The sequence below is a fragment of the Galleria mellonella genome, unplaced genomic scaffold, assembly GCF_026898425.1.
Source record: "Galleria mellonella isolate WM207_F2 unplaced genomic scaffold, CSIRO_AGI_GalMel_v1 utg40, whole genome shotgun sequence".
NCBI lineage: Eukaryota > Metazoa > Arthropoda > Insecta > Lepidoptera > Pyralidae > Galleria > Galleria mellonella.
Window position 1 is genome coordinate 6,287,076 of NW_026442094.1, and position 14,577 is coordinate 6,301,652.

The 14,577-nt window shown below is 34.0% G+C and overlaps 1 protein-coding gene and 1 long non-coding RNA gene across 7 annotated transcripts in view; one reads left to right on the forward strand and one right to left on the reverse strand.

Annotated features, from left to right (window-relative positions):
- The window catches only part of LOC113520348 (LIM domain only protein 7), a 244,680-nt gene that overhangs the window by 116,069 nt on the left and 114,034 nt on the right, over positions 1-14,577 (reverse strand). For 2 of the 5 annotated variants that reach the window (XM_031914585.2, XM_031914584.2), the window contains exons 1-2: positions 3,619-3,794; positions 2,879-3,133 (exon numbers count right to left, since the gene is read on the reverse strand). In XM_031914585.2, the coding sequence (XP_031770445.1) occupies positions 2,879-2,983 (105 nt within the window). In that variant the 5' untranslated portion in view covers positions 2,984-3,133; positions 3,619-3,794. Of the gene's footprint in view, positions 1-2,878; positions 3,134-3,541; positions 3,802-14,577 lie in introns of those variants that run through there. The other 3 variants (XM_031914581.2, XM_031914583.2, XM_031914582.2) reach the window with 3 other exon arrangements.
- LOC128201333 (uncharacterized) overlaps positions 3,811-14,577 on the forward strand; it is a 46,196-nt gene continuing 35,429 nt past the window's right edge. For both annotated transcript variants that reach the window (XR_008253195.1, XR_008253194.1), the window contains exons 1-2: positions 3,811-4,159; positions 5,388-5,481. This is a non-coding gene — a long non-coding RNA (uncharacterized LOC128201333). The remainder of the gene's footprint in view (positions 4,160-5,387; positions 5,482-14,577) is intronic.

Consider the following 14,577-nt stretch of genomic DNA (forward strand, 5'->3'; position numbering starts at 1 on the left):
ATTAGAAGCTAGAGAAATAAGAAAAGCCAATTTAAACGTAGTATTGAGAGTGAAAGCAATAACAGTTTTTCTTTCCACCTCGGTGGGTGATTTATAGTTTTTATTTTTCTCCTTAACGGTTGCCGTACCCCAGAATTGTAACTAATATTGGTTTTGCTGTCGCTAATCAATAGCAAGCTGGACACTACAAAAAAAAGTTGTAAAATGTAATCTAGACTTGACGGATTCGTTTTGCGTGAACAGTTTTATATACATATTAGCTGACTCGGCAAACGTTGATTTACCATATACATTATTTCGAGAACTATACATGAAAATTTATCCTACTACAATATTCGATTGCCATCTTGCAACCCTATTGCGGTATATAAAAATCGCGATTAAAAAACAGCGGTTGATTGTCAAAGCTTGAAAATTTGGATTTGTTTGCTAAATCATAATAAAATAAAAATGTAAAATTTTGTCAAAAAAAAAACTTTAAGGGTAGGTCATCCTTATCCTTAAGGGTATGAAAAATAGATGTTGGCCGATTCTCAGACCTACCCGATATGCATACAAAATTTCATAAAAATCGGTAAAGCCGTTTCGGAGGAGTTTGGTAACAAACACCGCGACACGAGAATTTTATATATTAGAGACATCGACTACATTACGAGTTTAATATTAAATTAGTTCGCCTCTACATGATCGCGATAATTTTTTACGTTTCAGCAGCTTCTGTTATATTGTTTGTTATGATTTGCTATTTCATTTCTTTTAATAAAATTTTAAAAACATTTTGTTCAGTATTACCGAGTTTTTTTTTATAGGTGATAATAAAATTGTAACCCCACCCGCGCTATCGGTATACGCTGATAGGGCCAGTGAAGGATGATAGATGAGGATGAAACAGGTCATTTAGCCAATCGTGACGAATTCAACGAGAATTGTTCACGATGGTTTCCAGGGGGAACCACGTAGAGGTCGACCTGATAGGGCATATTGCTAGCAATGGGGCTGTCAAACTCCATTGCTAACAATCCCTTCCCCCCAGTATTAGTGAGTTTATACACAAGATAGTCATTAGTCACTTCTATTACAATAATCGAGTCTAAAGGAACTTCTGAGTATTTTTCACTTTTTTTTCACATTTTTACATTGAATACTGGTATATGTTAATTTATTTTAGTCATTAACATACTTAATGTAAGTTTCTTATTAATTGGGTAGATGACTGAATATTCAATAGTTAATTTTATGTAACCTCTTTTAAAATGTTTGACAGATATTTAATTTTTTTTATACCACTGAGATGGCAAACAAACATACGGCCCACCTGATGGTAAGTGGTTACCGTAGCCTATGAACGCCTACAATACCAGAAGTATTACGCGCGCGTTGCCGACCCTGAAGAAATCTCTTTACCCCCCTTTTGAAGAACCCCATGCTGTAGTCTCTTGGGAAAACCTCGGCAGGGAGCTCTTCTATCCCATTTGTTTTTTTTTTCGTGTAGCAGTTGTTTGCATGATTGTGTTTTGGTTTCAACAGATATAGAAATGAAATTATAGGGTCACAATTCGTTGTATAAGCGGTAGAACGGTTAAATGTCTCGTGCAAGTATAAACCAGCCGTAAAGTTAAAGATGATACAAAATGAGATAATGTAAATAGAATTAAATGATATGCCGGATAGAATGATAAAATGAAGATCTGTGTTTCCGCTGTAATTTTGATCAGTAGGCCGTAGGATGGATGACGAAATATTTTTCTCACACTCTCCTTGTCGATTGAAAGCATTAGTGGGTCACAGGCTATAAGGAACTGAACGATATCTCAGGTACTTGGGACTTAATCAAACCACAAGTTGCAGTGATTGTTATGACACAGTTGTTGTCATTGATCTCGGTTGTGACTTCTGTTTATGGTCAAGATATGGCAGTGCTATTGATTTAATATTTTGTAATAACAACGCTATGTATAGAATCGTATTAAATAATATACTTTTTTTTTTATGGATGAAAATGGTATGGTAGCCCCGCCTGCGCTAACGGTATACGCTGGCGGAGCACCAGTGAAGGGTGATAGATGAGAATGAAAACAGGCCAGTTAGCCCATCGTGATGAATTCATCAGGAATTAACCATGATAGTTTCTAGGGAGAACCGCGAGGAGGTCGACCTGGTTGGGTATATTGCTAGCAATGGGATTCTTAGTCTCCATTACTAACAATGCCTTTCCCCCCATATATTTTACTGAGATTTTCTTACACAGCCCCATTGTATCTTTATCTTGGTGCCGTGTTTTATCACGTCAGGTGTTATCGGTGGAAGATTATTTAGACTTTCTAGTTTATGTTCATCTAAAACCATCAGCGTTGTTTTTATCTCTGTCCAAAAATATTTTTCGACTTCTTTAAATTTATTTGCTGCCAGTATAAAATTTTATATTTGTAAGATATGTGTCGGTATCACTATCACGCCGATATAAAGTCGATTCCTGTCTGTATGCCCCTATGTATGCTTAGATCTTTAAAACTACGCAACGGATTTTTTAATAGATAGCGTGATTCAAGAGGAAAGTTTATATGTATAATACATGCATAATATAATGTCGTAATGTAATAGGGGTCGGCGACGCTATTTAGTATTTAGCATTGCATCCGTGCGAAGCCGGAGCGGGTCGCTAGTATATGTTGTTTCGTCTAGTACATTATAAAAAAAAAATTAAGTACCTATTCAAAGATAAATGAAGACAATTTTCTAATCAATCATTTGTTTATGTGAAATAACGCCGCAAGATAAAAACTGATAAAGAAAATAACAAGACAACGACTCAATATAAACAAATCGCTCATGGAGCCAACAAGAAGGACGTTAAAAGAGTACATTTATATGTACTTACAGCTTTAGAGTAACCGCTGCCGGCGCTGCCATCTGAAGAGTTGCTCAATCTCCTCTCGCTGTTAGACGCCGGCGGTGACCACGTTGAACCACTGTCCGATGGCATTTTTACACACTTCACTACAAGAACCGTCTCACATTATATATGGCTGATCAACAGCTAATCACTATTAACGCGTTATTTATAACCGTTGCGCACAACACTGTCACTTCACTGATGAACTTGGTCTGGTCTCATTTTACGCGTCCCCTTTACCTGTAAAATAATAGTATTGTGTTAAAACATTACAATAAGTACGCTATTATGTACCTACTGGATAGTGGAGTTCCTTTTTTGTAAGATTTTTTTTTCCACGTCATTCAAGTGCCGCTGCCTCAGGTAGGCAACTTGCAGTAATAAAAAAAAAAGTGTGTCGAAACTTAATGGTGTTTTAAAAGTAAATGAGCAGTAGAACGAAATTTTAAATATTGACCACGTCTGATAATCAGATAGAAAATTTATAAAGCAATTGTGTAAGGTAATTTTAAGAAAAATTAAATATTCGAACGGGCAACAAAAAGTTTCATGGTTATACGTTCAGACAAAAAAGAAACAACTATTGTAGCCAAAGTAGTTTAACATCTGCTCCGATTTAGAACTGTATATAACTGACATAGCACGTACAGAAGGCTTTTGCAACAAATCACTTATGTAACGTTCACATAAACACAATAGCTTAACAACGAGAGTGCGTTAATTACCCGAAAATAAGAATTCCACGGTCGACTGATTCGCAACAATAACACGGGAACGATAAAGTTCACAATCGTTCGGATATTTATCAATGAATAACCGTTATTGCAAATGTTCCTCGCGCACGTCCGTACCTCAGCGCGCCGCTGTCGAGACTACCCGATACCGCCGTCCCTCCCTACGCACGGTGGATTTGACGGAATGAAACAAATGACATATGACAGATAACATTTCTTCATCGATAACGTGTTATAATTACTGTTACTTTGTAACTTTAACGTTTTGTACCTTAAAATAACGCTACTGTTTTTAGGGTCGCATTTAGAAGTTATGCGGTCGCAAAAAACGTACGCTGCGTGTACCGAATGCGATTGTATTTAGATTGGCGGTCTATTTTTAACAGATTAGAAGGGTGAGATAGTGAGACAACAAACCGTATTAAGTGATGTGAGGTGATTTATATATCATACATCAAGATAAATATATATCAACACGATAAGGATGTTTCAGTACTGTGTCCAGATACGTATATATTGGATACTAAATCAGGTTTGTCTTAATTCATAAATTTTATAATAAATTATACATACTAGTGTTTGCATGAAATGATCAAATTTATAAGATATTTAGTCATTCGAAGTCTAAGCCGAGTTAACGGATTGCCATTTCATTATGCGTGTAGTTTTAGCATGTCAAAATAGTTTTATTAATTAATGATATTTCGTCTCGGGTCGATTTCATAATTCGTATATTAATCATCATATCACGCTATGACATAACCCGTCGCTTTAACTTATATTTAATACAAGCTTCTGATCGTTGCTTTGTACGTGTGGTTTTCAGAAATAGGAAAACCTATGATATTGTTACGAAGCGAAGGACTGTGATGAGGTAACAAATGGTGAATACATTAGGGGGGAAAGGGATTGTTAGTAATGGAGACTGAAAATCCCATTGCTAGTAATATACCCAACCAGGTCGACCTCCTCGTGGTTCCCCGTGGAAACTATCATGGTTAATTCCTGATGAATTCATCATGATGGGCTCACTGGCCTGTTTTCATTCTCATCTATCACCCTTCACTGGTGCTCCGTCAGCGTATCCCGTTAGCGCAGGCGGGGTTACCATACCATTTTCATTCACCAAAAAAAAAAAAGGTGAATACAAGGATTTTAAAAAAGAAATATATTGTACAGTGACCCAAAATATGAAGATAGTGTCAAAAGATATAAACCAAATAAATGGAAACATTAAAATTAAAATTTTTAAAATAGTATACTATAAAAGGATGTAAAGGAGTTTGCATCGACTGATCAACAAACAGAAATAAAGTATTTCTAGAGAACATTTCAAGACAAAACATACACCAGATTCTAAGTTAGACCTTTAAAAATATAACTATAAAAATGGTATCCAATTTGGTGTAATAGTCTTTATGTAATATCGAAAGAAAAATACAGGCAGACAAAATTTCAATAATTTATTGTTTTGGTCTTATTAAGACCTTTCATATGAATTTCTCTTAAATACATGTACAGACATCCTCCAGTTACAATTTTATTATATTTGTAATATGTATTTGAATTTATTTATATTTGATCCCAATTCTGTCAAAAGTCACCGATCAACTACATCAAAAAAAAAAATTGTGACACGATAAGTACAGTCACTGACGAAATTAACGTATCATCATGTAATGTTGCAACGTTGTAAGATTATCTTTAAGTGTTCATGTTTTAAACTTTGAAAGGTTGGCCTTATAATGTGACAATTTCAGAGCAACAGCAGGGCGTGCGCACGGAGAAATGGCTGTATTGTGCGCACGCGCAGTGGCCAACATTACAGTCAATTATAGGACACCTGGGTAACCGGTAACGATTTCTGATATTATTACTATTATTGTAATTCACTCGATTAAAGAGAATTTATTGTAGCATAATCTACAGAAATATAATAACAAATATAACAATTTATAAAGTGAATAACGGGTTATTATGGTTTAGTTGATGTTCGACTATTTCACTGTATTTTCTTTATCGTCTTTGCCAATTTCTATCAATGAAATTAAACATTTTTACCGAAGAAATAAAGATCAATATACAACAAAAATTTGATCCTTTTATTTCACAAGAAAAGCTAACAAAAATTTTGACTCATTTTGACTTAGGATTTGTATGAATAATCCATTATAAAAAGCGTGTAAGTGAGTTTATTTGTTTGTTAGCTCTTGGTGAATTCGCTGTAATATTTGTTATATAGACTATATTGGATGTAAAAGGTTTTTTATCCCACTCCGTGAAGTAACAGAATGTCTTGGTATGGTCACGCCATGCGCCACGTTTTAAAGAAAGTGCGTATGAAAGTAGAGGGATGTAAAGAGTACAATCCAAAGTACAAATGTAAAGGAGACAATCGAAGGAAAGATGGAGGGCTGTATTAAAGACGATATACATAAAAGAGGATTGAGCCAGGGAATGAAAGTTGACAAGAATTTGTGGAAGAACAAGACGTACTGCGCCGACTCCAAATAAATGGGGGAAAGCAAGGCAACGATGACGAGTGATATGTATCCAGCTCGCACGGATGCAGTCGCGAGCTAAAGCTAGTCATACTATAAGTCTAACTAATATATAACATACTTAATAGTACTGAATCAATAATAACATTAATTTTATCCCAGTTATCTCGAAAACATACTTACCCTTATCATGGGACACTTTCTACTTCAAAGACAGTATCTTGTGGCGTGTAACCTCAACGCGTAGAAACATTAAACAACCGTATATATATGACGATAAAATTCAAATTCAATGCAACTGTGGATTAGGTCAACAAGGACAAAGGGCTAACAAGAGAAAACCGTGTGTATGTTTATGTAACGGTGTATATACTATGCGCAGGCGTCAGTGGATTAATTAATAAGGTTAAACCATATAAAGATGGTACAAGTATTGTGCTCTGCCCACGTTTAATTTAGTTTTATTGATACTATAAAGAAATAACCCTATGTAAATTAGAAATAATCATAAAAACATATTATTCTCTTAAACTATAATAAATTATGTTTCACAAAAAAAAAAAAGAAATCGACTTCGATCGTGGCAAAACCAGTTATATAATGTCTATGGAATAAATCTAAAAGGCTATTCTTTCAGCTAAAAAAATATTTTTTCAAATCGATTTAGTAATGATGGAGTTATGAGGTCACAAACATAAAAAAAAAACAATCGAATTGAAAAAAGAAGGGGGTTTCCCTTCTTTTTTTAAGTCGGTTGAAAATCTAGTGTTCAAACTAATGTAATGTAATGTATTATTTGCTTCTACTTCAGATATGGGTACAATAAAAATTTATTTTTAAATTTTTTAACTAACTCTCTGATAATAGAAAACTCTAATTACAAACCGAGTTAATTCGAGTGAAGGCGTTGGGTATGCCAACGACTATATTCGATTCGGTAAGTGAAATATAATCAAGTGTCAAAGTTAAAAATGACGGCAACCGTCATAGTCATATCGTCATTAAATCATCATCATTATAAAATAGAGTGGTTAAAAACAACTGTTTTTGACTACTCTATTTTTTAGGAGTTCACCCCAATAATGGAATGATGACTTATGACTATAGGAAGATAGATGACATGGGTAATTTAAAAAAATATGTAAGTACCACTCTGTAAATTTACATTTTATTTCTATATTAGTTTTTTGCAATCGACTTATTTAGAGATGATTGGGAGTGTATTTTAATTTTTTTAACTCCATCTATTGGAGAAATACAGGAACTATTTTCGTATCAATAACTTAAAACGTACATTTATACATTCACTTTGTCGTACGTATTATATCTATATATTAATAGTATTTAAAATGACGAACAGAGATTCGTGTCGCCAGTCGCACTGTTTATAATTATTCTTCTCCATCCAAAGGTTGCCTGGAAGAAATCACTCTTAGCGATAGGGTCACCCATTGTTTTCTCGATGTCATATTTTCTTGTAATTGTTTGTATTTATAGTAAGTTTACTATTATTATCTTATAGAGAAAACAATAAAGAGTATCTATCTATCTATTTTTTATTCGAAATATTTCCTAATACGGATTATACAGTGTAGACGCTCTTAAAAGTGTTCGTGTTTAATTAAACATCAGTTTGACATTTAAGATGATCGCGGCCGCAGGCTCAGACGCTGGCATGAGGAAGGATCGAGGTCGACAAATAACATACTCATATATAATGTAAGAGGCCACTGAATGAACGAGTTTACGATGAATACAGAAAAATTATGTTACCTGATATTATCAATATACAGTTTGAAATAGAATTTACACTATTTTCCCGTCGTTATCCTGATTACTTAAGGGCGAAGAAATATATTTTTATCCTACCATTTATACCACTTTGGAAATGCATTTATCAGTGATATTTGCCATCTATAGTATGAAGGAAAAGATCGAGAAAAGAGGAAAGGAACGTTGGTAGTAAGTTAAGAAAGTTGGTAAAAAAGAAATGAAGGAATTATAGGAAAAGGGAAATGAGAGAGACTGGAGTTGCGGAGGGGACATTGGTTAGAAACTGTAGTGACTCAGGAGGCTGGAGTCGCATATCATAAATGTACAAGACCTTTACTTTAGAACAGGGTAAAATAGAAATCATTAGCATATTTTTTGTTATATGCTCTACTAAAGGAACAGGGGTCGTAAAACTTCAGAAATTTCGAGTTTCTAATTCTAATTTGATAGCTAACTAGCTCGACGCGCCGTGGTCTGTAGGTGTAGGAACTTGTATTTTTACCTTTTAAAAAAAAAAAGATGACTTATTTAATAAATTCACAGTTAAATCTGCTGAACTGGATTCGTATTATTAGGTATTTTTAAATTTACCCTCTCAAGAGTGAGAGAAAATGGGTGAAATAGGAAACAAGAAGCATGAAGTAAGATGTAATAAGCTGAATAGTAACATATAAATATGTTAGGTATATTTTTTGGTCTGTACTGTATGTATACTGTATTTCACTTGAATTTTCTAATTGTCAGTATATATTTTTGTTCTTGGTGCAATAAAGAGGTATAAATAAATAAATGTTGGAAACACTGAAAGGCAGAATTGAATATTATAAAAAAAATCAGACTCGACTTTTTACTTACTTTATTTTTGTCTTAGTTTTGCCGAATTACGCAACGGACTCCGATGTGCTTTTCACAAAAAAAAAAAAATTCAAAAAAGTTTATATTCAGCCTTTAATTGCTCAAACTGTGCTAAACATAATCCTCTTAGGGGGTTTTACTAGGTTGCCAAAAATGTATGTAATATAGTTTAATTAAATAGATGAAATCTTTTTACTAAAATTCTCCCAAATCATTGTGGTGAGATATTTGGCCAACAAACAAGCTAGTAAGTTTTTGCGCCACGCCAGATGAGATAGAAAATAAAATCAGTATCTATTGAAATCTGAAACGGGCCTTGTACAGTAACAAACTCCCTTTCGAAACTGTAACGTCCGCAAAAACTATAATAAAAACTTTAAATAGCTTATTTGATGACATAAAATGAATTCTCGGTTTACTCAACTTAAATTGCAAATATCTATTGATTAGATAGTTATCGTAATACAGATCATTGGTTTCTTTTAAATGCCCTGCTGTTGATAATGTAACCAATTTTTTGTGTTGCATTTGAAATCATCATTACCTTGTTTGTTTAATCGTTTAATCTATCAACATCCATCGGGTTGATATTGGGTGTGCATTCATCAATCCTAATAGTGTATTGGTAGTCCACTGCTGGGCATGGGTGTCTCAGAGAAGTGGGTATTAGCATTATTAGATTCAGCTAAATATTATCCTGTTATTTTCGACAGCTTAATTTATTTCAAGATTTCTTTCTTTGCGCCGGTGAACTGTACTATATAAATATAGTGCTGATTGATAATTTATGTCATAAGACGCGAACCATTTTGAACTTAGTTCCAATAAAGAAACACATGTATTTCCTTTGTAAAATTATAGTCCAATTATTATTCAAGCAAGACACAACCCTATTGTAATACATCAGGGTCAATACCGCTTGCGAACTAGAGGTCATTGGCTATCCTCTTAAATCTTTTTATAGTTTACAAAAATTTCCAAGCAAACAATAAATAGAATGAGATATAAAACTTGAATTACAAATAGATTATTATAGATCGTTGTCTGTCCATATTAGCATTAAGAGCGTGTGCGAGTGAGACAGCATGAATCAAAATAGCTGTATCAGAGACGGTGATCGCAAAAACGGTAGCGTAACGGGACGCGCACGCGCCGCGCATGCCGAGCTGCGGGTGACCGCTAGTGTTGCCAGTTTTCCCGATTTGAGTGGGACGTCCCGATTTTCAGGGGTCTGGGGACGCGTCCCGATTTGTACCTGATCGGAATGCTAAATGTCCGGATTATTAAAAAAATTAAAAAGTTTTTTCATAAAAAAATATATATTTACGCTACGTATTATGTATATTTACACATAAAGTATGATTTTATTTTATAATTTCTACTAGTCCAGCAAGACTGATTACATGTTTAAATACATGTTTAATTTAGGTAATTAATATAATACTGTACTTGCACTAGTAGTTTAAAACACAATAAATTAAACTCAGAGTTAAAAGCCCCTTATTTTTTGTTTATTGTCCCGATCTGTAACCCTAAATCCCGATTTTTTTTTGACCTCATGTACCGATTTAAAGCAAATCGGACCTGGCAACACTAGTGACCGCCGTTGTTTCTGTTGTCCAGTTTTTACGGCTTTCTCTGTGAAGGGTATGAAGAGTTATAAATGATCAGGGATAATACACTTATAAGTTTTACCATTTGTTAGTTGACTAAGATAAATTGTTTCGCGTAAAGGAATTTTGTCCAATAATGCGAGTGTTGTTGTATTCTTAGATTGAAGGTTTGACAAGACTGGATAGAGTTAGAGTAATATGTTGTAACTTTTAAGGAAAAAATGGACGCAGAAGATTAAATTTATGGTAACGTAAATATGGCTTAAAGATTTATATACATGTTGAATATATGTTTCCCTTTTGACGAAGGATACAGGACACCTATGGAAGGATTTCCTATCCATCTAGAGGTTGCCTGAAAAAGATCACTTTTAGCGATAAGGTCGCTCATTGTTTTCTCAATTTGATCATTTCTTGTAATTGTTTGTATATAATAAGTTTACTATTGTAGTGTTTTGGAGGAATTAATAAAGAGTATCTATTTATCTATCCAAAATTTCTAAGATAATGGAATTTAACAGGGACCGCACACACAGTCATGATACGTACACGTTTATTTCTTTATACCACATAACAGTATTTTTATTTTCAATTATAACAGCATTTTAAGTATATTATAAACAAATTACATCGATTCAATCAATACTCCCACACGTCCCGAAAGACACGAGAAATTCCAATGAAAGTGAATCGAGCATCGAACCCGCTACATGGTTGCGTAATTCTTTACTTAGCTAATTAACCACGTACTTGGAAATAACAGACAACGTGCACTCGTATACACGGTGAGAGGGAAACTAAGAGAAAATAGTTAATATCATATTTCCATTGGAAATTATGTTATATAAAAGAATATCTCCATCAATGGAGCTAGTTCTGAGCGTTGAAAATATGCTGGTAGTAAATTCATTATATGTTAACAAGATTTTGCTCCATAAAAAATAAAAACACACGACTTAGGTCGTGACAAAACTAATATTCCATTAGAAATCTCATTATTCTTATTATTAAATGAAAAATTAAAATAACGGTAGACAACAAGATATTTTATATACACATTATATGAGAAAAAGAAAATAATATGATAAGTAGATTTTATTCTACAAAGAAAAATTGTGGCTTCAGTCATAATAAAGGTCATAAGGGAAGTAACATATTGACCGTATAAACAAAGCAGATTTGAACCGGTCATATTTCTCGATTCAGCTACGGTAAATGGGGAAGAAAGGTGATGAAGTGGAGATTGCGTACAGGATGACTGACCGACCGACGAAGGACCAATGAAATGGAGGGATGCGTAAAGCAGAGGATCGCACATGGTGAAAGGTTTTGGGAAAGACCTATGACTAGCACTAGATAGATGCTGGCTAAAATGATGACGATGATGATGAAACAGTTCAGAATTGACATTAGAATCGCTTAACAATCACGAAATATTGACGAATTAAGAAACTGCTCCATTTGGATGTGACTTACTATAAAAGGTTCAAATCCTAAATCCGGTTATAATTAAATATCTTACTCGCCGCTTTGGAGTCGGAGATATCTAAATATAGCTAGACTTCGGACTACTAAAAATTACGTGGAACTTTCTAGGAGCACAAATTTAAGTGGCAACGTCGCAACTATCAGTCATTTTTCAAAAACAACTGAACATTTTTTAACATTACTGATTGATTATTTAAAAAAAATCTTTAATAGCGAACTAAAAGGATAATGAAAAAATACATTGTGTATAAATTTATCACTAAAAATATTCTAAACATATTTTGCTTTGGAATTTTTCAAATACTTTTTTTGCCACCAAAATCCAAATTTTTAACGAAAATTGAATGAGAATATGATTGCATGAATAAGGTTTTAGTTCGTTATCAGAACACCTTTTTAAGTAATCAGTCAGAAATATTGAAAATTCGTCAAGCTAAACTCATGATCCTTGTATCTCCTAATACATAATAGTTGAAGGTACCGAAATTTTCGGGAATATCAGTTGTTTGAATGCCGAACAAAACAAGTTGTGGTATCCCGGAAAACATTTTGCATTAAAGGAGCATTCTCCATTAGATAATAAGTCTGAAGTCAAGTTGGAAAGTCCAGAGTGGCGAATTTAATTAATTGATTGAACCACGATGGTTTTCTGGAGAGACTGCGTGAAGATCCACCCCCCTGGCATGCGCAGTTATATGCCAGTAATTCCAAGGCAAATCGATAAACATTTATGTACATTTAATTTGAATTACTGTCTGTTTTAACAAAAGCATTAAGAGATTGTAATGCTTTATTGGAATAGATATTACATATTTGACATCCTACATAAACAATATTCATATCCACCTAAGGATTCGAAACTCACTAATAACGTCAAGTATGCCTTCTTCCTTACGTATTAATTTGCCACTTGCTAATAAATTCAAACACTGTAACAACCTATCATCAGTATCTGATGAAACACAATCTATTATTAATTTTATAGCGAAATCTTCCACAACTTTTAAGTATTTGATTTGTGGTCTATTTTCCGAAACGCTGTCAACACTTTTGATTCATTGCTCGACTTTTGTATTCTCAAAAGGCCTTCTAGTTTTTGATTAATTATAAATAGCTCAATTGACCTAGTTTTACATTTATGTAATATAACTTATAGCGTGGGAAATTGTTTTTCTTGTTTTTATAGTCTATTATACATTGTATCTTAATATGGTCGCGTACAGTGCAGTTTCTGAGGAGTTTCCTCCCGTAAACGCTGTAAGGGCCAGAACTGAATTCCAAGGCAAATCAAAACTGTAAGGGCCAGATCCAAATCAAAAATATTTTTTAATTTAAATCTGGCCCTTAGAGACGTATATTTACTCTTAGATAAGTGTGAAGCTTCCCTTGGATTCTGGGTTGAGTATCAGGCAATTCCATGGTAGGCACGTCCTAATCAAGCCTATAGCCACTTCTGTGGTATAAATAGTATTAATTTGATTTCAATAAGTGTATTTCAAATCTTTTGATCTTCTTATGTGATAAGTCAACAATCTACAGCCTTACTTCTAGAAACAACGGTACTGATCTATCTGAGCGTTGACCAGTCGATGCATTCCCTTATGTACAAACTGACTATTCGACTTTTTTTCCTGTCACGTCGTGTAGATCTGATATACTAATTGACAGCGTCGGAACTGGCTACTCAGTTTAGGACTCTTGATAACAGAGGGAATGATTGTTAGTAATAGGGTTTAGCAGCCTTACTTCTAACATAACAATATGTTCAGTTAGGTCGACCTTTATGGGGTTCCCTTTGGAATCCATAACGGTTAACTCCTGAAGAAGTCGTCAAAATAGGTCAAGGGAATTGACTTTATTTTAATACATGGTAATGGAATGGTAACCCCGCCTTCATTACTGGTTTATGATAGACTACCATGAAATCAGGGGGACTACCATGAAATGAAATGTCGAATTTTCAGACTCCATTTCGTGTTTTTGTTCGTACAGAAATAAATAATAAAGTAAATGGAGCTTAATATTTCATTCGTCATAAATCCTACCATAATAATACAAAGGAACGATATTTTAACATTTTTAATATTTTTAAACGGTTTACATTATGTAACTTTAACATTAAATTTGTTTCATTCGGCTCCGATATTTTAGAAATTATTTCATGGTAGGCCCTCAAGTTTTTTTTTATACAACTTAGAATGGCAAACAAGCTGACGGCCCACCTTATGGAAAGCGGTAACCGTCGCCTATAGACATGAGCAGTACCATGGATATAACAGAGTATACTGTTTCGCCCATGATACCCCCCATGCGTTGCCATTCCTGAGGACTCAGATGTTATTCAGAGGAATAACATCTTCATACCCTGTAAATTCACGCCATATCCTACCCTTCAAACCGAAACACAGCCATGCAAACACAACTGATTCACGGTAGAAACACGAATGGGACAGAGATACTCAAGCAATCGACTTTTGTACAAAGTCTCCCTATGGTAAAGTTAAATGGTCCATCGTGACGAATTCCACAATATTAACACAAGCCATAAATAAAACATGAATAGCACCTATAACAAGAGCAGCATAATACTGAGAGCGTATTCGTACATATCACAATATATCAGACAAAACTACTGCTTTACATAGTTCCTTGACCCTTGAAAGTTTGATATATTCTGTTAAAATAATTAGGTACATTACAAAAATTTGATTAGTACCGTT